This window comes from Lissotriton vulgaris, chromosome 11 (genome assembly GCF_964263255.1).
Source record: "Lissotriton vulgaris chromosome 11, aLisVul1.2, whole genome shotgun sequence".
NCBI lineage: Eukaryota > Metazoa > Chordata > Amphibia > Caudata > Salamandridae > Lissotriton > Lissotriton vulgaris.
The window spans coordinates 1,071,142,740-1,071,169,744 of record NC_141699.1 but is presented as its reverse complement, the minus strand read 5'-3'; the positions used below and the strand labels follow the sequence as shown (position 1 = coordinate 1,071,169,744).

Below are 27,005 nucleotides of genomic sequence, written 5' to 3'. Positions count from 1 at the left end.
CACTATGCACATTTGGCTCCCTTCCCTTGGCTCTTTATTTATGGTCGATAAAATGCAACTCTATCATTTTCCTTTAAAGGACGAGCTGTCTTGCATTACAAGGGATGAGACAGACCAAAGAAATCTGATTTTTTTTAAACCAGTAAGTATCCAGGGAGCTTTTGTAAGAAACCCAGAAATGCATTAGGGCAAACATACTATGTTCATCTTCCTATACATTTCTGAATTATTGCACACTAAACCTGTACAGTATTCAATGGACACTGCTAACCGGAACATCCTTACCTTACACCGACGCAGTAGGCATCTTGCAATGCACAATAGCTGTCGTTCACCCACGGAGAAGTTGTCACCATTCTCCACCACTTCACATTCAAGTTTCAGAGGTAGTTGAGAAATCTGGAAGACAATAAAATATCAGAAATATAAATCATCCTGTGGGAGGCAGGTCTTTTCCAATTGCATGCACAGCAAAAAAATGAGTCCCGTTCTACACCCTATCTGCATAATTTAACACTGAGGTCACATAATCCTGGATACACGTCAGATTATCCTGAAGATACATCACATACCGAATTAACATGAAAAACAGAAATAAAAACTAAAGACTATGAAAATAAACAATATAGAATTGCATTAAAAATATTAAGCAGTGGTAATTGTAAAGTAAATATATCTATCCAAAATAAATGCTAACATTCACACAATTCTGAGAGCTTTATAGTAATGAAATGCAGAACTAATCATCATAGGGAAACTTAGGACTCTAGACAAGTCCCAATCGCGGAAGAAAGGGGAGGTCATTTTCTCTGGGTTGGGTTGGTAGGAGGGAAGTGGGAAAAGTACAGGAAACTAGGGCAGGAGAGTTTGTATCACAACCTTGTTCCCAAAAGGAGCAGACATCCCTCACGTGTCAGTGATTTTTTTTGTGTGCTCCAGTTGCGCAGAATAGGCTTGTTACAGAGCGTACAACACTTCACTCTTGAGTGAATGAGTTGGACTCTACTGTAGGGATGCTATTATTCCATTTTAAAATGCAGATGGGAGGGGAAATGGTCTCCTGGAGGGGAGGATGGAAAAGAGTGGTGAAGATTAAACAAATGCAATAAGGAAAGTTTAAATTAGAAAAAGCAAGTGCATGAGGAAATGATATAAAGGAAAGAGGGTTAATCACGCTTTTCCAACTTCATCTTCACCTTGCAGACATCTGCTCTCCTGGAGGCAGGGTCAAATGGGGTATCACATGTCCAGCTCCCAAGGGGAACAAAGTAACTTGCAACACGGGGATCAAATACATCTTACATTTATCCAATAGGTGGGGAGGCTTGACTAGAACTAGGTCACTGGAGCCTCCTGGTTTAAATGCAGGAACTTACACTGGGTCCTTCAACCAGGGATGAGAGAACAGGGGGGCCGTAAACTGACCAAATATGAAAAATGGCTAATCACCAAGATCACAACTAAAGGGTTGATATCTGAAATGTACGACATGATTAGGGACTCTCCACACTCACAAGCAACTCCGAGTCAGAAGCGATGGGAATTGGGAGGCGACCTTCCACGGAAAGATTCGGACGCAATTTATTGCAGAGCAAAGCACACTGCCCGAAATGTAGCCAGTTTTGAAACCCCTATGAAAACAGCGACCCATTGGTATCTCACACCTGCACGCCTCCATAGAGGCAACCCACAGAGGATCCCCGCCCGCAGTATATGGAACCCTGCTCCATATACTGTGGACTGCCAGATACTGTCCTCCTATTGGCCTAGGACACTGGATGAGATAGATCATCTTTTTGATTCTGGAACTCCGAGGCTCCCGGTTTATGTGATTTGGGGCCTACCTAATCCCATTATCTTTCCCCTGAAGAGCATGCGAGGGCGCCAGATAGGGCTAGCATTAGGGGCAGAATTACAGAACGTCTTAATGCATTGGGGGACAACCACTCCCCCTACGTACATGGGGTGTCTGCATAGATTATGGTACATCATTGGGATGGAACCCATTTCAGCCACACTGAGCGGCCCGGCTGACACATTCCAGTAAATATGGAGCCCCTTTTTAAAATTGCTCCTGGCCGAATTCAACTAAATTACCCAGCCCAAATACACGAGGGTGCTGGGCATTTCGGATCTGGGGACAGATTCGCAACCTTCCTCAACCGTGTAAGAGGGGATGTCTAAGGGGCATGACAAGGTTTGGACAGCCAGGGACTGTGGGATATCGGACGGGTGTGTGTGTGTGTGGGGGGGGGGGGGGGGGGGGGGTTACGGTTCTTTTTTTGTTCTTACAAAAGGCGGCATCTTCCACAATGTAATGTTTCCTCTGCTTTGAGCGTGTTCCAATTGCACAATTCTATCTGTGAGCAATACGCCTCTCCGGTCATGCAAGCTTGTACGTACAATTTGCTCTACTGCATCTCACTGCTTATGCCTTTGAAATGTTTTTCGTTTTTAAAAATGGCAATAAAAACATTTAAACTTAAAAGGCAGGAACTTCATTTAAATCAACTGAGAAGAATTCAGATCTTTAGTTCAACTTTTTATACCATGAAGAAAATAATTGAAGTTGATCTGCTCAATGCATTTGAGAGACTCTGGTACTATTTCCTGTAAGAGAGCCATCTGTACCCCTAATAGTTCATCAAAAAAAATATTGACAAATTTGGACCAGGTCAGTGCATAGTTATTGTAATCAAATTCCATTGTATGATTTGTTTGGTGGATCATGTGAACCGAGATTTTAATTTCAGTTTTGCTACTAATTTAGCAGTTGTCTCTTCACCACACAACAATCACATTGCTCACACATTTGTTTGTCCAACCAGAGACCAAGATGGCATGACAAGGGATGCAGACCCTCTTATGCCAGAACTAGGTAACTTACACATTCTTTCATATGCGTTCTTTCCAAGGCATCCCAGATTTGATCTTCTCCGTACTGGTTAAATGGGTCCAAGTTTGATCTAAATGTGCCACAAAAAAACAGAAAAGTATTAAAAACAATGTAACTAAAAATATGTTAACGTCACAACCATTTTTTGCAAAGTTTGGATAATAATTCTGTTCAGCCATTATACTGGTTACATATCTTTTCAATGCACAAAGACATGACTGGTTGGACTATTTCCCAAATTTCAGATAAGGATTCTAGGACACTATTTCTTAGATAATAACCTACGCAGAATCTCAGTTTCATTTGAAACTAGCTCTTCCAGCGGTCCTTTCTGAAGTTATAGTTTACAAAAGCCCACATTGGGAAGGTCGGATTCACGGATAAAAAGGATAAAGTAACTTCATGGTCATTTGTGCAAGCAGGGATGTAAAATACAGCTGCTGAGGATTTATTTTTGGAGGAGCCACTGGAAAACAGTTACAGTCATATACCAGTCTGAAAAGAATATGAAATGGTAAAGATATAAATATGAAAAGAGGGTAGCAGGAGGTGAAATGTAGGCCTTCTTGGCCTACTTGAAAAGTTAGTCAGTTAATCAGTGTAAGCATTTAAAGTTCAGCAAATGTCTTTATGTAGTTGTTCTACACATTTCTGCTAAAGTAATATTCATGGTGTCAGACTGATGTCTCATTAAAGAAGTGTATGTTAATCTGTAACAGATCCATGCTGCGAAAAGCATATGCCAAATGCTTTTGCTCGATTTAAGTTTCCAGACTCTTGTTGGCGCCTGTGATGTGACATGACTTATGCGGAGCTGAAGGATTTGAACACAAGGCTAGTAAAAGATTTAAGAATACAATTATAAGAAAATCTTAGGCAGAATTCCAGAATGTATCCAGGGAACAACCTATGCTCTACGAAGAACAAATTAGGGCTTGTCAATGGACAAGCCATAACACTCATTTATTCTGCTCGAAGGAATTACAGCTATTATTTAAAATATCTCAAAGGCAAAAAGAAATATTTCGCATCAGTTCTTATTTAATAGCATTTCTTGCGTCTACCCCTAAGAAAAAATTAGGCTAAAAGGAACCTCAGATCTGACACAACGGCAAGGCCTATTCGCTGTATACATATAGTCAGGCTGGACAGGTACTTTGGAAAGTTTCCCCCGGTGAGAAGACCCAAAGAGGAATTAAAGGCCTGTAAGTCGCTGCTAAGTACCCATCTGCAGTATGTGTGTTTTTCCCTATAGGATAACAATATAGCATTAGAGACAATACAAGTGTATTGACCGGTTTTCTTCAAAACTACTATTTTAAAAAGTACTAACCTAATAACAAAGTTCTTGGCGTCAAAAATTATATAAAGATACGTGGCATTTTTCCACACTGGTGAGAGTCTCCTTATTGAGTGTGTGCGTGTATCATTTATTGACTGTGTATGCAACAAATGTCTAACACTCCTCCTTGATGATCCTAAGGCTGCTCGACCCCAGTACCACAAAAAGAGCACCTTGGGGTTATTCAAGCAAGCCCCTGTCCACTCGTAAGGGATACCTGGACTCTCCACACAATATACCTATTTTTGGTATATTTTATAGGCAACTTCCTACTGTCCTTAGGCACGTGACTCTGCAGAGGAGTCAAATGAAAGACAGGTTGATCAGTTGAATATGAAAGCCTTGACAAATTAGCCAAGTTCTAAAGTGAGAGCTAAATGGCGGAGTAGAAACCTCGGCTCTTAAAACGCCAGGGAGACAGTGGAGTTACTGAGAATTTCTTAATTCTCCAAACAGTAAAATAGTTAAAGGAGGAAGATCTCCAAGTTCTAATGGGAATCCATTTTGAAGAAGATCTTCTGATGAAGCCAGGAGATTAATTACACAACCCCTTGTGAATGATATTGCATAGTTTAATCTGTACACGCTGCTGAATGGGAAACAATTACATTTTTTAAGCAAAGGCTTAGAAGGAATTTGCATAGATCAGATGAGATCCAATTAAAGTTCTGCTTGCTGCATGCTTACAGTCAGAGGATGAAACTTCTGCAAGACCTTGAGATGGAAAGTGCATGATGATTCGACTGAAGCTATTTGGGCAGAAAGAGTTGAATGAGAGGCGAGCATAACCGTATTTGAGTGCCCATTTCGGAGTGCCAGTAGGTGTCCAGCCAAGGCAATTGCAAGCCCCCCACAATAAGCATGTCAGTTCTATGCATATTTACTTGGCGTGTGTTACTGCTCATCCAATGCCAAATAGACTGCATAGCCTGTTGAAAGTCTGAGAGGACGGGCTGTCAAGATGCACCAATAGTAGAGTGTCATCTGCGTACATATATTTCGTCCTCTCTTTTTAAACATACCAGTGAGAAAAAAAAAAACAATGAACAAGTGAAGGGAAAGAGCGGAGCCTTGTGCAATGTTGCAATAGACAACTGATGGTCAATAAATGTATCCAATTTACAGCTTAGGTCCGGCTGGCTAGACAAATTTGCAGACTAGATCTGGCTGGATAGAAAAGACAAACTGTTCAGGGCTAGACCTATAAGAACTGCTTCAGCCATTCAGTCTAGCAAAAGGTTGTGATTGACCAAATCAAATACAGCAGAAAGGCTCAAGAGGGCCAAGCCACTGACCTAGCTGGCATTCCAAATCTAATCTTAGATTATTTAGGATTGCTAGAAGTATTGATTTGGTGCTGTGGGCTAGTCTAAATCCAGCTAGTAGAGCTACCCGACAACAATCTGCATACAGATGGCTACTTCATATGTGGGCTACATGTTTTTGCAATATTTGTAGCCGCAAAGGTAAGAAGTAAAATAAGAAAAACATTGAAAATCTGTCCCCGCTTTTTTCAGAATGTGTTACAATGGCGATTTCTAAACATGCTGGAACATTGCCTTGAATCTGGCATGAATTTAATAAGGCCCAGAGAGGAGAACTAGGGCCCTGAAGACACGCTTTACAAATCAAAGCAGGACATAGATCAAGGGGAGAACATGTTTTTAAAAGCGGTGATACAAGGATCCATCCTTCCTCTGAAATTAGAGACACATTTTCAAGAACAGACTAGCAAGGGTCAATGTCCCTGGAAGACCAGGCGAAAATAATTGAGATTGATCTCATTTCCAATATTAAGAATGCTTTCAACAAAATAATTGTTGATCATATAGCTACCAGGAAGGAGTCACTCTACAACATTTTAGGGTCATCATTACGATTACTTACAAACTTGACAAATGCATTTCTTAAGGAAGTTGTTCTCGCAGAATAAAACGTTTGGTTCGTCTCTAAATGTGCAGTTTGTAAAATTGTAACTTCTGCTTTAGGCAATTTAACATGACCATCTTTTAGTTCTTGCGAAAACCATGGAGTGGATATAGAGCACAGGGAAAGAGAAACACTCATTAATAGGATTGCTGAGCCAAACATTCAAGTAGTCATAGTGTTCTTCAATATGTTTAGGACAACTGTTGCAACAACTGTGCAGGGGCTTTAAAGGCATGCAAAGCAGGAACGTAAAAACTAGCAACAATCTGCCATCTTCATATCCTAATCAGCCTTGTAAGGGCTGTACTGGCTAATGCAGTTTGCAACTGCAGTCTTTGGCAGTGTATCCTCTGAACTTCCAGCACTGCTGGTGGAAGTGAAAAGCTCCCATTTTTCAGATTACTTTTCTATAATGGATAACATGTAGGAGAAAATGTGGTCACGCAAACTAGGCAATCACTGGGCATTTTTCTCCTTAGGATGAAGTTATGTCTCACAAGGTCAATTGCAAGACTGTTTTCGAAGGAGGCAGATCGGCCAAGGCATAGCTTTCCTTAAGCTGTTCCTTGGTGGGTTTCCAGGTTGCTCCCCAAGGTAAATCTCACCCTGGTGCTTTTTTGTCTTTACAGAGAGGATCCTCAGTGTCCTATTGAAAGAGGAGCAGTATTTAAAATGTGTTCTCCACACCTTCCTCCAATACAAATCTCTCATACAACATTCATCAGAATCTGTCACAAACCAGCCTTCATCAGAACAGGTCCAAAACAAAGCTGAAACAGTTGTCTTCGATGCCTTAAGTCCTAATGTCTTTGATGACTGGACAAACCACGAGGAAGTTTCATTTGTGCAGTGGTAACAGCCAAAACCATGTGCGAACCCAAATGTGGGAAAACATCCTAAGTAGGTGATTATGTCCAGTTGCATTGTGGGTTTTAGGGGAGGGATAGCAAGTCAACTCAAAACCAAAAACTTCTTTTAAGAAAAGTAATTGCCAGAGTCCAACGGCATATGGCGGGAGTGTGCACAGCATGCAAGTTCTAGCAAAACATGCTGCAAACATGACGTTTTTCTTATTACCTGCTCCCAAATCACCAACGCCTCTAGGCCACAATCAAATTTCTATACACCCACAATGTCTTCCAAAACCAAATGTTCAGGCCATACAGATACTCCAGTTTCTCTGAATCTCTTATGTGATTGACCCTGAATACCTTCCAGTTCACCATAATGCCAAAAAAGGAAACGGTTAGATTTCTAACCTTTGTGGATCACCAACAGGGCACATGTACAAATACCTACGGTCGTCAGGGATCCAAGTTTGGCATCTCCGAACCCAATGGTCAATTAACCTATCCAATGGGGGAGTGGAGCAGAGCCTGGCATTTTCAAGGCTTTCTGGAACTACAGTCAAAACTTGAACCAAAGTAAACTATCCATAGACTTGTATCTGGCTCAACTCTGCGGGAAACATTGATCTTCATGAAAACCAACAGGACATAAAATATGCTCAATAATGAAACATCTGAACAGAGTGAAAGAGCGCCCTGAATATAGACATGGCCTAGACTAGGGCAGATCTTGCACTTTAATACTATTGACTTTAATATACTTTATGACATGATAAAACAAATCTATTTTTGAACTCTGATGATGAACAGGAGAACATATCATGGCGAGAATCTGAATCCAAACCCTGAGAAACAATGCCCAATCAAATTCCACATGGAGTATGAGCTTTGTGTTCAGAAGAGCTTTATGGGCAATTTGAAAATAAATCCAGTAAGCCACAGTGGGCATTCATTTGCATTGTCATCTGGTATCTTGGTAGGAAGCTAGATACAAACCTAACGGTGCCACTGAACAGCACTGGCTCCTGGGGGATGATGGACAGCTTACTGCGTAGGTCTCCCAAACCAATTTCATTTATCTTGATGCCATCAATCTTAATGCAGCCCCCAGACAGTTCCACAAGCCGGAATAGAGCCATACCAAGGGAAGATTTTCCTGTGGGGTGGAGGAAATTAAAGTCAGATTAAGTAAAATGACACCCAGGGAGCACACAGCACAGATTATAACTAAGAACATCTTTATTAGCAGGTAATGGATATAGCAGACACAGCTGAGTTGGTAAGAAGAGCATGAGGCATGTAGGAAGAGGGATCTGAGGCTTTATGCGGCATGCTTTTCCAATATACAACCCTTCTTCGGTCTTGATCTGCTTTAGTTTAGGAGTTTATTTTATTATAAGAACTTAAATAAAACAAGCACAAAAACCTTTGTTCTTGGTCATACAGTCATTCATCTTAATGGTATGGAAGTTGAAGAACCCTTGGCTGGGTTGATCAGCAAACCAGCCACACACACCATGTTACAGTTGGAACTTCACGTGACCAAGTCATCATGCGGAGCTGCCATATTGTACTTCACATAACATGTAAATCCATCTGTCACCTGCAGGAAACATGCCTTCATCATATCAATCTTATTTCCTACAAGCAAGAGGTGGAGTGGTTGCTAGCTTATGACATTATGGCATCCTGTAGACAATCTCGAGGAAGACAGCATAGGTGTAGCTACCCACAACTGTTTCGTATTGAACTGTATTGTTAATTGCATTTATATAGCATTTACTATCCCCAGAAAGCCATTGAAATGCCTTATGGCATGCAAGACACTACTTCGGAACCCAAGTTTAGTGGTTAATCTAGTGGTTATTAGTGGCTGTTGGTTTTCGTTGGTTATTTAAATTAGTTTTGTACTCTCTGAAACCATTTCATGCATTTTCCTAGTTTATTTTATAGTATATGAAGTTAATAGGAGTAAAGTGCAATCATTAGTGTGAAATCAAGCAAATGGAAAGTGGTATGAGAAGATGTGCTAGAGGATATTTTAAATGCGGTTAGGCTGTAAGGAATGTTACACAGATAGATAATTTGTGATTTATGAGTTTTTCAAGAAACGTGTCAAACTGCTATTTCTGAAGGACCTTTAAAAGAATTTTTAACAGCTTTGATTTTTTCTCATGCTTTGTCAAAATTTTAGATTATAGATTTTAACTTAATTTAAGATTAAAATAGATTTAGATTTAGTAAAGATTCTTATAGTACTATGTTGGTGCAATTTATTGTATGCTTGCCTGTTAAATTGTTATCGTGCTTGAGGGCACGTCTGTTACTGTTCTGGTCGAGCCAACCCCTCAACACATGACCACATATGTTTCCCCCCTTTGTTTTTAACTTCTCCCTCTGTCCCATTGTGATTTGGTTACCCATGTTTTCACCAAATTTGAACAGCGCTCCGATACCCATAAGGGTCTAGTTTGCGCTTTATAAAACTGTTCAAATAAAGTAAAATAAATAAGAGATATGACTAGTCTCCAGAAGTGTAGCAGAGAGGGCGGCAGAGTGGGCTTCACTCATACATAGTGAAATACGCAGAGGAGGGATGGTCAGCAGAGGGTCATTCAACAGAAAAGAAGTAGAGAGAAAAAATAATAGTTTTAATTCAAGGTCGATATTCCTGCAGGGTTCTCTCAATATAGTGGGAGAAGGCTAATGCAACAAGAGGATAGATGAACTGTAGAAAGAAGGGTTGATGGCTGTCACCTGTGGCAGGCGCTGTATGTTGTTGTATCTTAAATTGCTCCATTTGGCCACAGATAGAACAGTTTATCCTTTCATAGTTTACACTGATCAGCAAAGATGGTTTCCATTCTTTTTAACTTCATATTCATCTCGCTCTAAAGTGAGATACTATGTTATGTCCTGATAGCGGGTCCTTTTGGTTTGTCAGGTACGATTTGGGAGAGTGGACCCTAACCACATAGTGTTGGGTCTTCCATTGAGCTCAAGTTGTGATGACAGAATCCTCAGAGCAGTGTACGGTCTCCCAGTGGAAAGCAGCAAACGTGGAGAAGTCCTCAAGAGTGGTGCACTTTACATCATACAGGTTAGCAGTACAGTGACAGAGCCATCAAGGCAGTGCAAGGGTATGCCTAATAGCGAGAGATTCAATACAAAAAATGATACAGCTGGAGGTCAGCCTACTACAGCTGAGAGCTGCATTGGGTAACTACACAAAGCAGTGGGATGTCCTATACCCAGGCACTTAAGAGGTATAAACCTCAGCATTTTAGAAGCTATCCACTTCATGTAGTCATGACTCCTCCTAGGAGACTCCGGGCACCAAGCCACATGATGTGACAGGGTATGCATTCAGATATAAAATAGCTTATTCTGCTCTCCGAGACTTGGCCTATAGCCACTGCAGTGGAGGTGCAGCTGTGCCTTCGTGTCATGAACAGCGAACCTGAACAGAAAGTCACTGCCATCCAAGTCTCCAGAGCTCTCAAAGGACCAAAGAGAAGAACTCCTACTGTGAGACAGTAATACGGTCAGACTGCTACTCCTTGTACCGTCGGACCGGCTCATCACACCATCCAAAATACTACATTCTATCACTGTTTACTGCCATTAAAGACTTACCCCCTCATCACTAGATCAATGCACCTCAGGCTGGATGGGTATGACAGCGAATTTGATTGAGGAAGCACAAGATACACCATCTTGGCCCCTAGGTGCTCACTCACCAACACAGACATGCAGCCCACGTCTATTCCAGAGGATCTGCCTGATCGCTAGAACCTTTAAGTACATCAATCTGGCAAACTTAACACCCTCAGGCTTGATTATTTGTGCCTTTGGTTAAACTCACGGCAGATCCTTAAGCAGCCCTACTCATATTTTCAGCAACAACACTGCACACAAATAAAATATGCATGGTAAGCTCAAAGTTACACATGCCTTTAAATCCAGCTATTTGTTTAGTTTCAACACACCACTGAGTAGGCTCATTGGAATTAGAATTGTTTATGTGCATCTTGCGAACAATTGGGCTCATTCAATAGTTCAGCAGACTATTATACCATTTGTACATATCCATCTTTATTAGAAGGTTGCAGAGTTTGCGGACTTCACTCTTGAGTGATCAATAAAATTAGCATCCCTGACAGGATCTAGACACGAGGCCGATCAGTTAAACATCTAAACATTACTTCATTTGTTGTGTAGTAAGTATTCTGTAAACATTTTTTGTACATTATCTATCGGTGTATAGACACCGACATCATGTTCTCGTTTGGAAACCACCTTACGTTGGCATTCTGCTGCTCACCTGAGCCTGTCCTCCCGACAATACCAATCTTTTCTTTGGGTTTGATTGTGAAGGACACTTTTTTCAGGACCAGCGGGAGGTTCTCTCTGTACCTCATCTCAGCATTTTCGAAAACTACCTCCCCCTCTTGAGGCCAGTCCACGGGCAGAGGCTTGTTTTTAGTTCGTGCAGGGGCTTCAAGAGCAAGAGTCTAAGAAGAAACAAAAAGTTCCAACAAAAGAGCCGTCAGTAACTCATCAGGCTAGAGAAGCAACATATTGATTATACATTCCCCTGCCATCAACCGTTACCAGTATTTTATCATTTTAAATACCTTCAATGATCATAAACCCTGATGTTCGCATTAAAAAGCACTTCTGACTCAATGTCAAAACCCACATGAAAATAAGGCTTTCCAAGAAATTCATGATGGTCTTAACCCTCCTCTGCCGTCCCAGATTTCACCATTTTTGACTTCACATCCTTGAATCTTTGTTAAGTGAAATTTCTTTGTTTCTAGATTATCTCCAGCTTTACTCATAAGGCTACGAGTTGAGGAAAATACTGTAGATGGAATGACTGACATTCCACTATACCCTTCACGGCAGCACCGATTATCAGCAGTTATTCGGTCCAGAGGGATACAAGTCAGGCACCTTTTTTCGACAGGCTGTACTTCAGAGTCACCTTGGTTGGGTTAAAAGTAATGCCTCGGGACCGAGGGCCACTGTCAATTCAGATGGGTCTCATTGCTGGAGCCAATAAGGCTCCCTCCTGTATCAAATTGTCTTAGTTTTCGAAAGCCTTACAGGTGAACATTCTCGATTTCTTGTGGTCTTGAGATTACACAGTAGATGATGGTTCAAAAGCAGGAACTTCACATTTAGGGCAGAACAGACCAAGCTTTAGTAAGGCATCCTATATAAAAGAGAGTGCATACATTAAGAAGACTTTAGAGATGGTAGCAGTGTTGTAAAGCAGGCTCAAGGAAACCTAGATGGAGAAGTCGAGAACCGTATGTACACTGAGAGGGCCGAGAACATTCACAATTGTGTACAGCAAGTGGGAAGGAGATTAGAGGAGGCTACTCGTTCTTTGGCAGTCATAGCTGGGAGGTTTCTCCTCTATGACAGAAGAGGAATACCTTGGAGAGATAGATGTTGAGTTTTTTTTATCAAACTGGAAGAGGATTGAACCAGATGTTCCACTTTCTGGGTTTATAGTTGGAGAAGACTTGTACTTGCTGAACAAATTGCAATGGCCTCCAGACATTTAGTCTTTCCAACACAGGCACAGGCACCTATCATCAAGGCAAGAACTCTTGTACATGATTCAGGCTTGAAGGAGCACCCTATGTACAACCAACGGGGTGTGTTAGATGTTCTATTTCTTCAGTCTTTTCAGACATAAGGCTGCATGAAGGACATTCTTCAGTTAGGTCAGGGTGGCACTGAAAATGCTAGTGAGTAAGTTACTATCACTATTCAGGTGACAGAGGGCAAAAACATGGATAGTTGTTCTTAAATATTTTAAGGTATGCCTTCCTTTTGCTTAGAATTGATTCTTAGAATGAAGTTGTCTAGCTATGTGGGCCAAATAGAAGGTCGGTCACTGGTGAAAAGGAATAATTTTGAATGAAAATGTGTTCAGTTTCACGTTGCAAAGGCAGTTTTGAATTTAGGCTTTCCTGGTGCTTTTGGCAATCGGGATGAAATTCCATGAGGTCATTTTAAGATTGAGGTAGGTGCGGGACAACCAATGTCCGTAGGAGGGTCGGTCTTCAAGGTTGCCTATTTCCTGTAATTTAGAACTTTCCAGCTCATTGCGAGTTTCACCTGCAAATGGTCCCTCGATTGACTGACAAGGATGACTCTATGGTGGTCTAGGTATAGGTCAAAAAACAACTTTGTGGGACTGGACAGGTCACTAGCTGTACTGCCCAGTTTACTGTGCTGGCGTAGATCAAATCGCTAAAACAAGCCCGAGCAAAGTATGGTGCTGGAGAATCCCATGTGGGTAACAGGATGTCAATGATGCTCAGTGTGTAAGACTGCTGAGAGGCCAAGCAAGAAGAAGAGAAAGAGACTGCCCTTGTTTGTAACGAAGAGGGCACAAAGCCACAAACGCCAAAGACTAAGGAGGGGCTTTGGCTTTACAAGTACAAAATGAAAGCCTGGATATCGCTGGGGGGGCTGCTTGGTTTACACACTATTGACTATCCAGTTGAATCTTTGTACATGTTGCCAAAACCTAAATGCACAATTTATAATCTTTTATCTTTGATATTCAAATAAGTAAAGACCTGAATAGAGGCTAACTGTGAAGCGAGGCTGTACTGTGCTCTCGGAATTTCTCAGTTCCCTTCCTAGGGCCTTAGGTCTTGGCTTAGCATAAAGCTGGTTTCCTTTATGTAGCTAGGGCTACATGTTGGAAAGGCCAATTCACAGAGTTTGAGAGAAATCCTTAGGTCATCAAGTTGGTGTGGAAGAGTACCATCACAAAGATACCACTGGTTTTTATTGTTGCAACTTGGTTCAGGTGGCTATGCCCATTTTCTTCACATCCATTGAGCCTGTCCCTGCATTGCGATATGAGGACAACCCAGGAATACTAGCCAACAAGTGCCTGACTGACACCCCTTCATCACTGGCTAAAATATCCCCATTTTTAGGTGAGAAATGTAAATCAACCCATTTGGCGTCATAATGAAAGGATTTTATTCTTAAAAATATTTTTAGGAACATGTGACTGAGTGTTTCAACTTGCAGCTAATTATGTATTTACCCTTTCTCACTCCTACCTTACGAAACATCCAGCAATCGCCCAAAACACAGAAATGTGGATTTTAAAAAGAATAGTTTATCAGCATTACAAATCATAGAATGAGAAGAGACAGGGCAGTTAAAGACCTCTGCCAAGCAGTCACTGTATATCTAATAAGTGAAATCTCGTAATGTCATACTGCTATGCGTTTTGGGCAGATGACGCATTCAGGCTTGTAAAACATTAACAGCATACCTTGATGTAATGACTGATCCTCTCCACAGACGTGAATCGGGCCTCTGTCTCAGACGCCAGCCGGACCGTGAACTGGAAAAGGCCTGTCAGCTGAAAACAAGATAAAAACACAAGGTACTTAAACCTGTCCATCATGGATCTGTGCTCTTCAGACCAAACATATTGGTAGATTACTATGTGGTCTGTCCGACAAGAACAAAGGCAGCCTCACAGGATAAAACCAACAACACAACAGGATTGGCTGGTCTACAAAGTACTACACGGTACACCTTTTCAGGGTACAAACAAGCAACACATATGTAGGCAGGGGGCCATATATACTAGGAGCATTAAACAATAATTGCAATGTTACTTCATCCCTTACAAAAGTGTTCAGCATCTTATTACTGACCGATTGCAGAAGCTTGCAATACTGTGGGCGAGGGGTTGAGGGGCATGGCAGAGTTCCGGGCTCTGCTGTGGCCACACTGCTGTGAGTCTTCTCAGGCCAAGTGTTTTAATCTACGTTACTAGGTGAGATAACTATGCATGAAAGACAGACAGACTACTGAAGGCATGCAGGAGTGCTGTGGGCAAATTTAGTGGGTAGCTGGTGCCATTTCAAAGCTGAGTGAGCCAAGTCAGGACCTAGTCAAATCCGTGTTAGAGGCCTGTTGCTGGGACGAGCCTTTCTTCTGCCAAAGAGTCTGTCGCTACCATGGTCCTGTGAGGGGAGGCCACATGATTGTTGTGATGAACGTGGATGATTCTAATCTCCTTTATGTAGACAACCACATCTCCTGGTGACTGAAAGCCAAGGGGGCTAGATTGGTCTGGTCAGGGCCTGTTGCTGGGTGTGGTGGTCCTTTTTGTTGGGGTGCCACCCGCTGCTACCAACATGCTCCTGTGCCAGGTGGTTACTGTTCCAGGGAGATTCTGGGCTTTGCCATAGGGACAGCTGCCTTTCTTGGGTAGCTGGAGACCAGTTTGTCTGACAGTGGCATGCCCAGAGTGTGAGATTCTGGAGTGTGACTTGGACTTCTTGGCCGCTACTGTTGCTGTGACTACGGGCAGCATATGGCGTTAATGACATCTGGTTCCTGTGGTGCTGCAGGGGACTAGTAGGTGAAGTGGAGTGACACGATATCCTGAAAGCAGAGCAGAGTGCGGTCATGGTTAGAGAGTAGTGGTGACGTGAGTTGAGTCAGGGAAAGAGTGCAGAGGCCATTGGGCACTATATTAAATTTGACTGCAACGTGACGGCCTAGCGTGGGCCACCCAAGGGGAGATGCAGAGTGGGAAGGGGCCAACCGCCTCACCTTTCCAGAGATTAGACTTCCATATGGGCTCTTAAGCACAATAATTCAGCAGATAATGTAGTACGGACAGACTGTGTGTGAGCATTGTTGGACTGCATGGCAATAAATTAATATATCCTGTCTATTGAACTGTAGCTGGCTCGTAGGCATACCGGACTATTGTTTGGGGGCAGAGATATGTAACCTACGGCTAATGATCAGGGGACTTTAAGTGCTCACAGGGGGGGCTGCAGCAAAGTGTAAATCACAGCAGCCATGCACCTCAGCATTCCTGCAGTTACAAAGATCTACGGCGCTTGGGAAGACCTAGGTGGTGCACGAGTAGTGCATTTAGCCATTGCCTTTACATATATCCTAACTCGGGCAACCTGCTTATCAGACAGCTCATGATCTGACCCTCGTTCATACAGGAGTTCAGAGGGCGGGTGAGGCAAGGGAGTCTCATCACAGGCCAGTCTGCTCTTGAATGAAACTGTGGAGTATGCGGCAGCGATAATTTAATCCTACTGTAGTCTGCAAATATGGGCTAAACCGGCCACAGGCAATCAAGGGTTACTTTTGACACCAAGCTAAATCAATGAACACTGAGCAATATACATCCCAGTTCGATCCCACGGTATCGAACGACATCAGCACAGACACTGGTGGCAAGTCCCTTCTACCTGGAAATACAGAAAACCTCATGTCCATTGACAATAAAATGAATAACTTTAGCTCCAGGACGGATCTCTTGAAACGTGGGATCAACAAACACCAGAAGTGAAATGATGTAGTTGAACAAAGTATCTGATGCAGCGGATGCAGCTAAATCCAGCAACAACAAACTGCTCTATATTGAGAAAGTCCTAGGCCTTATCAAGCAAAGAATGAAGACTTGGAGGTTAGGTCACGTAGAGTGTGCTGGAGACACAAGTACAGGCACACAGAAGACTATATTCAGGTGTTGTGCACCACCCTATTTGGAGCTGAAAGAGTCTCATTTGTTGATAGTGAAGAGGGCACACAGATTGCTCGCACTCCGCAGCCACGAGGCACCCCAGTCTGTCCAAATATTGCCCCTCTCCAACTTTAGAGACCGGGACACAGTCCTCTGCCTGGTTCAGCAGAGAGGGAGCTCCCAGACGGAAACTCCTATTGCTCTATTCCAGACTTTAACATCATACTCAATGAAGTCAGCCAATCAAGACAAGAATTGGCAAAGCCAATAGGTTTAGCCTATGCAAGATCTTTGACTTTGTCAATGTTTTTTAGATGGGTTGCATAGCAATATAGGCTGTTGTGCTACATTTCATAACAAAGAAAAAAGCGCTATGATGAAGCCAGCGTCAACCACGTAATAGTGCTTTTTTTCCTTTCCATGAAACCAAGTTGCACAGCAGCCCACACTGCTGTGCAATAGGTCTAAAAATGAAATTGCAGGGGCAAGCGATCTAAGGGAGGTGCAGGGAGGGAGAAGCGTGCAGTAGCAATGGAAAGCAGGAGAAAGGCAGAGGAACGCAACACAAGGGAGGAGGGAGGGAACAGCAGCAATGGAAAGTGGGATGGATAGCAAAACAGGAGATGTGGGGTGGAAAGGAGCAGCAACAATGGATAGCGGGGGGAGGGCACGGGGAAGCAACATGAGGGAGGGAGACGGACCACAGAACGCCATGCACTCTTCTAGAGTGCATGGCAGAAAGTTTTTTAAAAAGTACCGGCAGGAGCACACAGCCAGTTAAAGGACCCCGTCCTCAAACAGGAAATTGTGCTAGGTCCTTGCTCTACCACAGGACACAAGCACTGACTCCCCGAGAGGAAGCAGTACGTACTGACCAACAACCAATAAGAAGCAAGGAAACAAGTGTGCCATGGACGCCAATCAATGGTAAGTAATGGGTGGGCTCTAAACCTGTGTCAAGCTTTTTTGTGTTAAAAAAATATTTCTCCAACAGAACATGCGCTGTCTCAGGAGAAGTCCAAAAAAATTGTAGCTGACTGGACTTCAACACGCAATGCTCTATCCTTCCGTACCTAAATATCTCTATCAAGGGCAAACAGCAGGTCTTCAACACACTTCAGTTGGAAATTAAATTTTTTAAGAAAGGCGTGACTGCATGAATCCAAGTGCCCTCTGTCCCATTCAACCTCCTCTTTCCCGAGCCAGAGCGATGATGAAGAGGACTGAAATGATAGAGATATACTTTAAGCACCAATCTATAGTACAGATCATGTTCTCCTCAGTGTGCAGGCTTAGATTAATTACAGTATGTTTATCTATTTTGTACTGAAGGGCATGATTTATAGCCCACATGCCACATCGCTGGTCTAGGGGAAGCATGTTTCAGCATTATAATAGATGGTCTAGGGGAAGCATGTTTCAGCATTATAATAGATGGCTGACTGATACAATTCGTGCTGAAATACTATTCATTTTGTCCAACTGGTAAGTGCTCCTCTCCCCTTGCCCACCTTCACTTAAGTGAAGTGCGTGTAAAACACCATCTGTAGCTACCCACAAGGCTGAGTCCTACTCTATATTTTTATACATTTTACTAAGTTAGCTATTGTATTAATAGATTTGATGGCGGGGAGGAACGGTGAAATATCTTGGTCACTGCTGCAATTGGTATGTCTGCGCAGGTGGCGGAAAAAGGAGAAGTTTACTGAAGTCAGTTACGGACGCTATCAGCAAGCATTTTTGTCACTTCCTCATGTGCATCGTCTTGCACTTCATATTGTAGACGAAGGGCAGTAGTGAGTTTACAATTTTATAATCCCCACCATGGCATCAGTGAAGGGGTATGGAATATTAATGTTCATAACATGGAAAGTCACCCTTCTTGGGTTGGTCCGACACAGACATGTGACAGTCCAGAAATCCACAGCATGGGGAATGCTCCGACCTATAGTAATTGGAACCAAGAACTAGATGGAGTACTTTGAGAAAACTATCCCCCATGCTTCAAGGCCAAAGGATATATGGTGAGCCTTGTACACATACCTACTCAACACTGTTATGGACTAAAGCTCATTGGTTTGCATGCCCGCCTGGACTAATCAAGTAGCAATAATGTTATGCCTATGCTTAGTTTGTCCTCGAGAGCCAACTGTTATACATATGCATGATTGCAATGAATAATTACGATCTATAATATTGGTAGTGGTAGTCTGAATAAAGTCATATTTGAAACTATGTATAATTTATTATCTGCTTGTTTGTACATCTGGTAAATCAGGCTTGGTCAATATGCCCCAGTATTGTTATACGTAGAGAACATGACAATTAAAAAATTAAAAAAAAGCATACAATGTGAAGTTGACTTTGAGAGGAACAACTATTTAGAGTTATTTGAGATTGTGTTGGGTTAAACTTAAACAAGTAGTAAACTAAATCTATCAAAACAATTACTGTCTTTGTCAATCACAGAAATGAATTAAACAAATTCTACAAAAAAAAGTGCAGTAAGTTGTAGGGGCAAATTTGTGTCAAGTGCTGAAAAGAGCAGGATCTGAGATTTATTTCACAGAATACGCATAACTTAAAAGTGTTCTACTAGTATTGGCCAACATTCTTCAATATTCTGGAAGCAATTGCAAATTACTATTAACTATTACATTTTGCAAAATTGTTTTAATGTACATAGAGAAGAATGATAATTTTAATTTATCACTGGTTTTCATATGCCATTTTTTACTTGTAATATTTTTTTACTTTTGGTCTTTTTTGGCGTAATGCCGAAATAAAGATTGCTGGCAACAATTAACACATAACATGGTAGGTATGAGTCAATAAAGTTGTGCAGAGTTCTTCAAAAATACAAATCAAATTGACTAAAAATAATAAACAAAATATTCTACACAACAAAGAATTTCCACAGTAAAAACACACATGTGAAAGCTAGGTGGATTCAAATCCTGCAGTGCTAGAGAGTAACCACTGGCTGTACCTGGACTGCATAGGAGATGGCCAACCCGGCGTAGGCTGGGGTGATGCGACCGTGCATGAGGACAATCATCAGTGCTGTGGTCGTGATTAGCATCATGCTGATGACATCCAGTCTAATGGCAAGCCAGCGCATTGCACAGCTGAACAGGTAGAAAGGGGCTTGGTTGCTGTCCAGCAGCTCTTGGTACCTAAACAGAAGACACACAAGATACACATGACATCTCACTCTGTATTTATTTGATGAGAGTAGCAGACCTGGTTGATGTAGGGGGTGACTTAAGCATGAACAATGCTCATGTGGTTTGCATATGAACAAGAGGAATCTTGATTAGAAATGTGGAACCAAGACGGTAATAGGACTCTGCCATACAATAAACTGCTCAACTTGTCTGGACATCGCTGCTGCCCCAGGAGGAGGGCTCTTACCTTGACTCCTGCTCTGCTTCTCTACACCCATGTCCTCTCCCTGATTATCACTTAAATCCTCTGCTTTATTCTTCTAAATGCAAAGAATTCCCACCTTTCATTCATTGTGTGCAGTGACAGCTTCTCACAGGACTCCACCCGCCCATCAGCATAGTAAAACAAGAATACTGTAACGTAAAGCAGCACTTTTCGAAGCTAATTCTTTTTAGCGTGCATTCCTACCCTATATAAATGGGGATGGAGGACAGAAACATGTTTCTGTAGGCCTGAATGATAATAAAACGTTTACACTTTAAAATTACAATAGTCCCATTTCAAACTTCACATCTGCCTTTATTTATTAACAAGCAGTTCTTCCTCATCACTTATTCCATTTTAATAAACTTAAAACAAAGAATACATAATTAATAATATTTAACAGTTACTTTTTCCAAATAGTTTCCTTCCAATTAAAAATGTTTAGTCTTTAAATTCAATGCTAATGTCAATTAACAAGTTTGTTTTAAACCTTTGACCCGAATCCATTGATCAGATGAAGGCTGTGCTGTGAATGATTTTACAATGTTTTAAAAGTCACTTCCGTGGCTAGTTCCATGTATTTCCAGTTCCCTCTGCTTTTTCCACTTGGAATTAAATTAATAATTTTGCTCAATATCTTTTAGGCCATCTTAAATCCATGCTTTGTTGAATTTACAGAGAAACCCTAGCCTTCCAGTGATTGTTTTTCTTTATACTAATATCATACCATGAGACGTCTGCAGGGGATTTGCACTGCAGGGGAATCAGATATAAAATAAGTTCATGAAAACTAACAGGAAACCCAATTCTATAAAACAACATTACATCTTTGCATCTGCTGAAGGTCAGGTTTGTGCATTTGGAAATTAGCACAAAGTTGTTACTGCTTCAACTCTAAAAAAAAAAAAGTGAAACCTAAGTTCTTCCCATTGTCATCTTGTGCTTCATGCTACTAGATTTAGATGGAATGATGATGCATTTAAAGGAAGAAGGGAGAGGCTGTACTCCGTTGAAGCAGAGGAGCGTCGCCCCACTTGCATTACCCCCAAAGCCCCAGAGATGAAAAATAAAATTGTAGTTTACCATTTTATTTTGTAATCCCCCTCCCGAACAGAGCGTCAGGAGGGGGTGGGGCTGCTGCTCAGCGACAACAGCAGGGTGGGATGCCTTTTACCCTTGTTTGAAGTGCGCATGGCTTTTGGCTGGCCGTCTTGAGACGTCCAGCCTCAGATGCGTACTTGAAACCTCTCAATGTAGCTGTCTAAAGACCGCTGGGCTGAGAGCAAGTGCAGGCCTCCAGAGCGCCGTGGAGCCCAGTGAGGACTCACCCTGCATTCAGGGCACTGCTCACATGCTCCATGTGAGCAGCACGAGGAATGGGCAAGGGAGTTTCCTGGTAGCCGGGATGCTGTGGAAGGAAGAAGACGTCCACACCAAAGCACGTCATGTTCGTCTACAGGTAAGTTGTTTTTATGTATTGTTTTCACGCACCCCCCCCCCCCGAACATACGATCCGCCAATGAAGATCCGTTAAATTTTGTTAACCGAATTACAGAAAAGTACTTTATACGACTAAGACTTGATACAAACCTGTGGAGGAATTCGTGCCCCTTGTTGTATGCATGGATGGTTGAGAGCCCCTGGATGCTCGAAGTGATGTGTGAAATGAAGGGAGACTGGCTGATGTTGTCCAAACGCTTTAGCTCTCGAATGAAGACTCTGAAACAGACAAAGGAGCAACAGGGAAGTCAGCAGGGTCGAAGTTTACAATAACCACATGCCAAGGTCCTGAAAACAGATCATCTCAAAATTCACATATGATCATCATAAGTGTGCACAATGATTAGAACTTGATACACCCATTTGAATCCTCCCATCAGAGCCTTGACATCACATTCCATGTAGTGCAACTGGGTTGGGTGTCCTGGTAACACCTAATTTGTAATAGTTCACATTCAACAACATAGGCCTAAACTCATGAGGAGAAGGAGGATGAGGAGGGAGGAGGGAGGAGAAGGAGGAGGATAGCCTTGGTGATTTCACACCTAGATTACGCTAATTCAATCTACTTGGGGCTGCCACTTTATCTCACTAAGAGGCTCCAAATGGTCAAGAATCAGGCTGCCAGACTAATCCATCAACAACCTAGATGTCTTTCAGCCAGACACTTACTGAAGAAACTTAATTGACTACCAATATCTGAAAGGGTAGAGTTCAAAACGGGATGCCAGATTCTTAAATCACTCCACGGCAAAAGTCCTAAATTCATTAACACACACTGTTGACTAGGTATATACCTTCACGCCACCTCCGTTCAATGCATCTCCAGCTACTTGCTACTCCCACTTATAAACGGAAAAGACAAGGTGGACGACGATTTGCTTTCCTAGCCACCAGATTATGGAATTCACTCCCTTTGGAGATTCGATCTTGCACAGATCTACTTAAATTCAGGAAATTATCGAAAACGTGGTTGTTTACGAGAGCTCACAAATAACTGCTCTCGGTAGGTTCTAAGTAGCGCCATGAAACCCCTGGGTGTTCTGCGCTTTATAAGCAACTTTTAACATAACATAACCAGAGGCACTGCCAGGTATTTAACTTTACTTTCTTATTCACTCCTGACCCTGACCCTGACCCTTCCACTCACACTCCTGCACGATACAGTCTTCTCAAAACAGTGCTCCCACGCAGTCGGTCGCAGCACGCCCCGTTTGGCAGCTGGGCGGGAAGACCCTTATGATGAAGCATGAAAACAAGGGCCCTTCTGGTGTGTGAGGGGTATTTAAACAAACTATGTGTTTCTCCACCCCTGTAGGAAACACAGGTAGTCTGGGAGGATATGGCTTTTACATCTATCTGAGGGTGGATCTTTTTGTTTTGTATCATGAAATATCAACAGCCTGCTTTCTCTGCATCCAGGGCCTAGGATGCTAAAAACTCTACTACGGAGGCTTTTTCAATTTAAACAGTCTCATTTCTCCTACTGTGTGCTCACACAACATCAAACACTCACAGGATATATGAAACAATTTAGCACTGTTCTTCCAAGACAAAATTCATAAGCTGTGTTCTAGCTTTTAGTCTGTAGTTTCTCTAAATCCCATGACTTCGCCTGTTGACACTATTCAATTTCAAACCAATGTTTAGAGCAGTTCACAGTACTGATACTGTGCTCTTAGGAGTAGTTGACGATCTTGGAACCATCTTGGACCAGGGCGGATCTGTCACTTTTGTCCTATTCTCTCACACTGCAGCTTCGACATAGTTCCTCATTCAGTACTTGTTCAACATCTAATCAATACTGGTGTCTGTGGTCTGGTATTGGGATGGCTTAAATCTGTTTTTGACTGAGAGAACAAATTGTTTGTTCTTACTCCAGTTTCATTTTCTGTGCAGTGTTCCTCAGAGATCCTCCCTTTGTCCACTCTATAATACATACATCTCCCATCTAGATTCTTTAATTAGATCTTTTGGGTTCTGCAGAATGTTCTATACTTACAATATTCACATTATCGTCTCCATGTCAAACAACTCTAGCGAAACACCGTTGCTTTCCCACCTGTATGGTGCTTGCAGCAGAGTGGATGAAATGCATTTTTTTTTTAACTGAATTCTGATAAGAGACGGATCTTGCTTTCTAGCCTTAGTAGTTCATTTGGTGCTCCAAATGGTGGCCCCCAGAATTGGGACCTTCTCTCACCCCACCTCTTGTACCAGGAACCCAGGGTGTTTTATTTGATTCCAGCTTAACCTTCAATTCACAGGTTACAGCGTTACAGTTTTTGTGGTATGTTTATAAAGCTTTCCCACTTCCATTCGAAAAATTGTTTAACTACTACTCACTAAGACTATGCAAATTTCTTATATCTTGACCTTCCCGTATTTCTCAAACAATTTCAAAGTCATTCTGAATGCTGCTGTTGGAGTGATTTTTAACCCATCTTGGAGGATGCCGGTCAGCCTTTTCCTTCCTACCTGATATTGGTTTCCGATGCAGCATAGATGCACCTTTATGGCCTTGTGATTGTGCTATTGAGCAATTAAATGTGAAGGCCCCATTTACCTCAAAAGAAAGGTTTGTATATACAGACCTGTATGTGGTCTTTGTTCACCTTGTGCTACACCTTTACAGTTTAATGCTATAGGGAGAAGCCACACTGGTGGTCAAATATGTTCTTATATAATGCAAAGAAGTGGAACACGCGGTCCTCGTCTCTCAGACTTGCCTCCACCTATCAGTCTTTCAGGAAAAAAAAAACTTAAGATCTGGCTGTTTAAACATATGATTCTTGCCCTCTTAACTGTCTTCCTTTAGTGTCAGAGTTCCCTTATTGGAGTAGTAGCTAGTGCTTCATAAGCTTTATTCATTCATTCATGTGTGCACGGTGCCTACTATGGTTTCCTGCCTGACTGCCATACTGGGCAGGTGTGTTCAACCGATCAACAAATGCCCAAGTGGATTTTAAAAGACTGGAAACATTCTCTATCTCTTGGGCAACTTACTTCAGTTTACAGCTGGTAAGCCTCAGGTCAATGAAGTTGCTTCCACCTCCTAAGAGTTGTCCCAATGTATAATAGAAGTGTGCAATGCCAAGAGAATTCACTAGGTCATATTCTATGCTGAGGTGATGTCACTACCAATAAGTGTGATGTATCTAAAGAACAACTCCTCCTCAATATCAAGATGCTTGATGCTGAAGCATGTGTCATCATGAGATTCAACATTAAGCTGGTCTTATCAGTAACAAAATCCTTTAGGAGAAGGCTCTTTTATTTGGCAGGGTCAAAATAAACAGAGCGAATAGGAGCAAGGTTCTATAGTTCCACCAGAAGAACTTGAATCAGAAGACTACATCTTGCTAGAAACTTTTGAAAAAAAGGGAAGAAACATTTTTTCTAGGAAAGTCTGCAGAGGAAAGTACTGCTCCATATCAAACACTGTATGCAAACGCCAACAAGTGGCGTGAATTAAGTACCAGTGAATTGTCCATGCTATAGAAATAGCTGCAGGAGTTCGAAAAGGGGCGAGCCCTCAAAACTCGTGGACCTGGGTCACTACATAAGTACAAGGAAAAAGTAGTCCGAGTTGATTAGAAGTAGTTTTACAATTATTTTGTATTAATGTATATTTGAAAACACCACAATTATAATTCACAATAAATATGCTTGGCGCAATGAGAGTAAGGTATGCAGTGTTAAGAAATGAATTGTATTTATTCCACATACAAGTCTATTGGTTGTACCTAAAACTGCATACATTTACTTAAGGGTCAACTGCATATCATCAATGTAATTGTAAAATCATTGCATAGTTAGTGCTCTCAGTGCAAAGAGAAAAGGGAGTGAAGGGTTTGTGAGGGACAAGGTAAAGGTGGTGTGACAATGTTGCATCACATTCAAATCATAACGCCTTTACAATTAAGGTAATAACAATGTTCCCGCAATACATCACACCCCGGGGTCGAAAAGTAGACTACGCCTAATTCTACACACCATAGAAAAAAAGAATGATCTAATCTTGCCTATGTGTGATGTATTGCGGGAACATTGTTATTACCTTAATTGTAAAGGCGTTATGATTTGAATGTGATGCAACATTGTCACACCACCTTTACCTTGTCCCTCACAAACCCTTCACTCCCTTTTCTCTTTGCACTGAGAGCACTAACTATGCAATGATTTTACAATTACATTGATGATATGCAGTTGACCCTTAAGTAAATGTATGCAGTTTTAGGTACAACCAATAGACTTGTATGTGGAATAAATACAATTCATTTCTTAACACTGCATACCTTACTCTCATTGCGCCAAGCATATTTATTGTGAATTATAATTGTGGTGTTTTCAAATATACATTAATACAAAACAATAGAAATAGCTGCAGCATTCCCCGTTCAAAGAGCATGTCCTGGGACACGCGGTCGGAGCCCAGTGGTGTGAGATCACAGAAAGATACAATAACAAAAGGCAGTGTTAACTTGACTAGTAACCTAAACTGTGTCACTTCAGTCCATTGTGGTATGGCATCACTGCATTTCTGATCCCTTCACTGGACATCACAAGATGCTCTCTTCCGAGTTCACCTACCTTTTCCTACATTTGAAAGCTAGAGTTTCAGCAATTTTGACAGAATGAGGAAAAAAATAAGGATCTCCCCGATCATCAGTCTGCAGTAATTTTATCCCACTTCAGAAAGCAACATTTTTGGGGAAAAGGCACGCCTGCTATGTGCGGGCATACAGATTAGGGTAAAACACGTCTTGACTTAATGACCCACACCCCAACTCATCTCCTCTGAACGGGATTGTGTCAACTAACTGAATCAGTACCACCTCTGATCAGAAAGAGTTAGGTAAGAAATACATTCCTACATTTTGCAGACAATTGTGTGTGCTCTAGCTCTGTACAGTAATTTTTTTGTATCCATGTAGTCTTTCAGTTTTGCCACCTTAGAAACCACAGCACTTCATGTCTTTAAGCGTAGTGCTCAGATATTCCATGCAATCATCTCCGCTGAACTGGTCCTCTTGAGTGTCTCGGGTCAATTTCAACTTAGTCTCCCTTTGGTTTCATGGTCTTTGTTTGTCCTCCTAATGTAGTGATATGTGATCCATTTTGCCATTGTAAATTTCTACAACACAAATCCTAAAATCTTCTCACGCTTGAATATAAAGCATCTCAAATTACTTAATATCAATGTTACGTCCAACGTAAGAGCCAAGGACCTGCTATTTGTGTGAGAAAAACGAATCCTAAATGGTTGCTGGGGTCGGTACTTCAGCAGCTGTCAAGACACCACTGAAGGTTTGCAAATAAAATGGCACGTATGGACTAAATTAATAAATAATAATTTATTACCTACTAGCCCGTGTCCCGCTCCTTTTCTTCAAGGGAGTATTCAAGAAAGCAGGACTAATGTCTTAAAAAATAAGGATGATTCCAGACAAAGGCGACAGTCATTTCAACAGAATTAATGTCACCAACATAACCACATTA

General features: G+C 41.8%; 1 protein-coding gene across 11 annotated transcripts in view; it reads right to left on the bottom strand.

Annotated features, from left to right (window-relative positions):
• Positions 1–27,005, bottom strand: part of ABCC5 (ATP binding cassette subfamily C member 5) — a 213,514-nt gene that overhangs the window by 10,730 nt on the left and 175,779 nt on the right. For all 11 annotated transcript variants that reach the window (XM_086944467.1, XM_086944468.1, XM_086944480.1 and 8 more), the window contains 7 exons: positions 21,594–21,722; positions 19,561–19,747; positions 14,337–14,426; positions 11,340–11,529; positions 8,012–8,171; positions 2,888–2,966; positions 286–399 (listed from right to left, as the gene is read on the bottom strand). In XM_086944467.1, the coding sequence (XP_086800593.1) occupies positions 286–399; positions 2,888–2,966; positions 8,012–8,171; positions 11,340–11,529; positions 14,337–14,426; positions 19,561–19,747; positions 21,594–21,722 (949 nt within the window). The remainder of the gene's footprint in view (positions 1–285; positions 400–2,887; positions 2,967–8,011; positions 8,172–11,339; positions 11,530–14,336; positions 14,427–19,560; positions 19,748–21,593; positions 21,723–27,005) is intronic.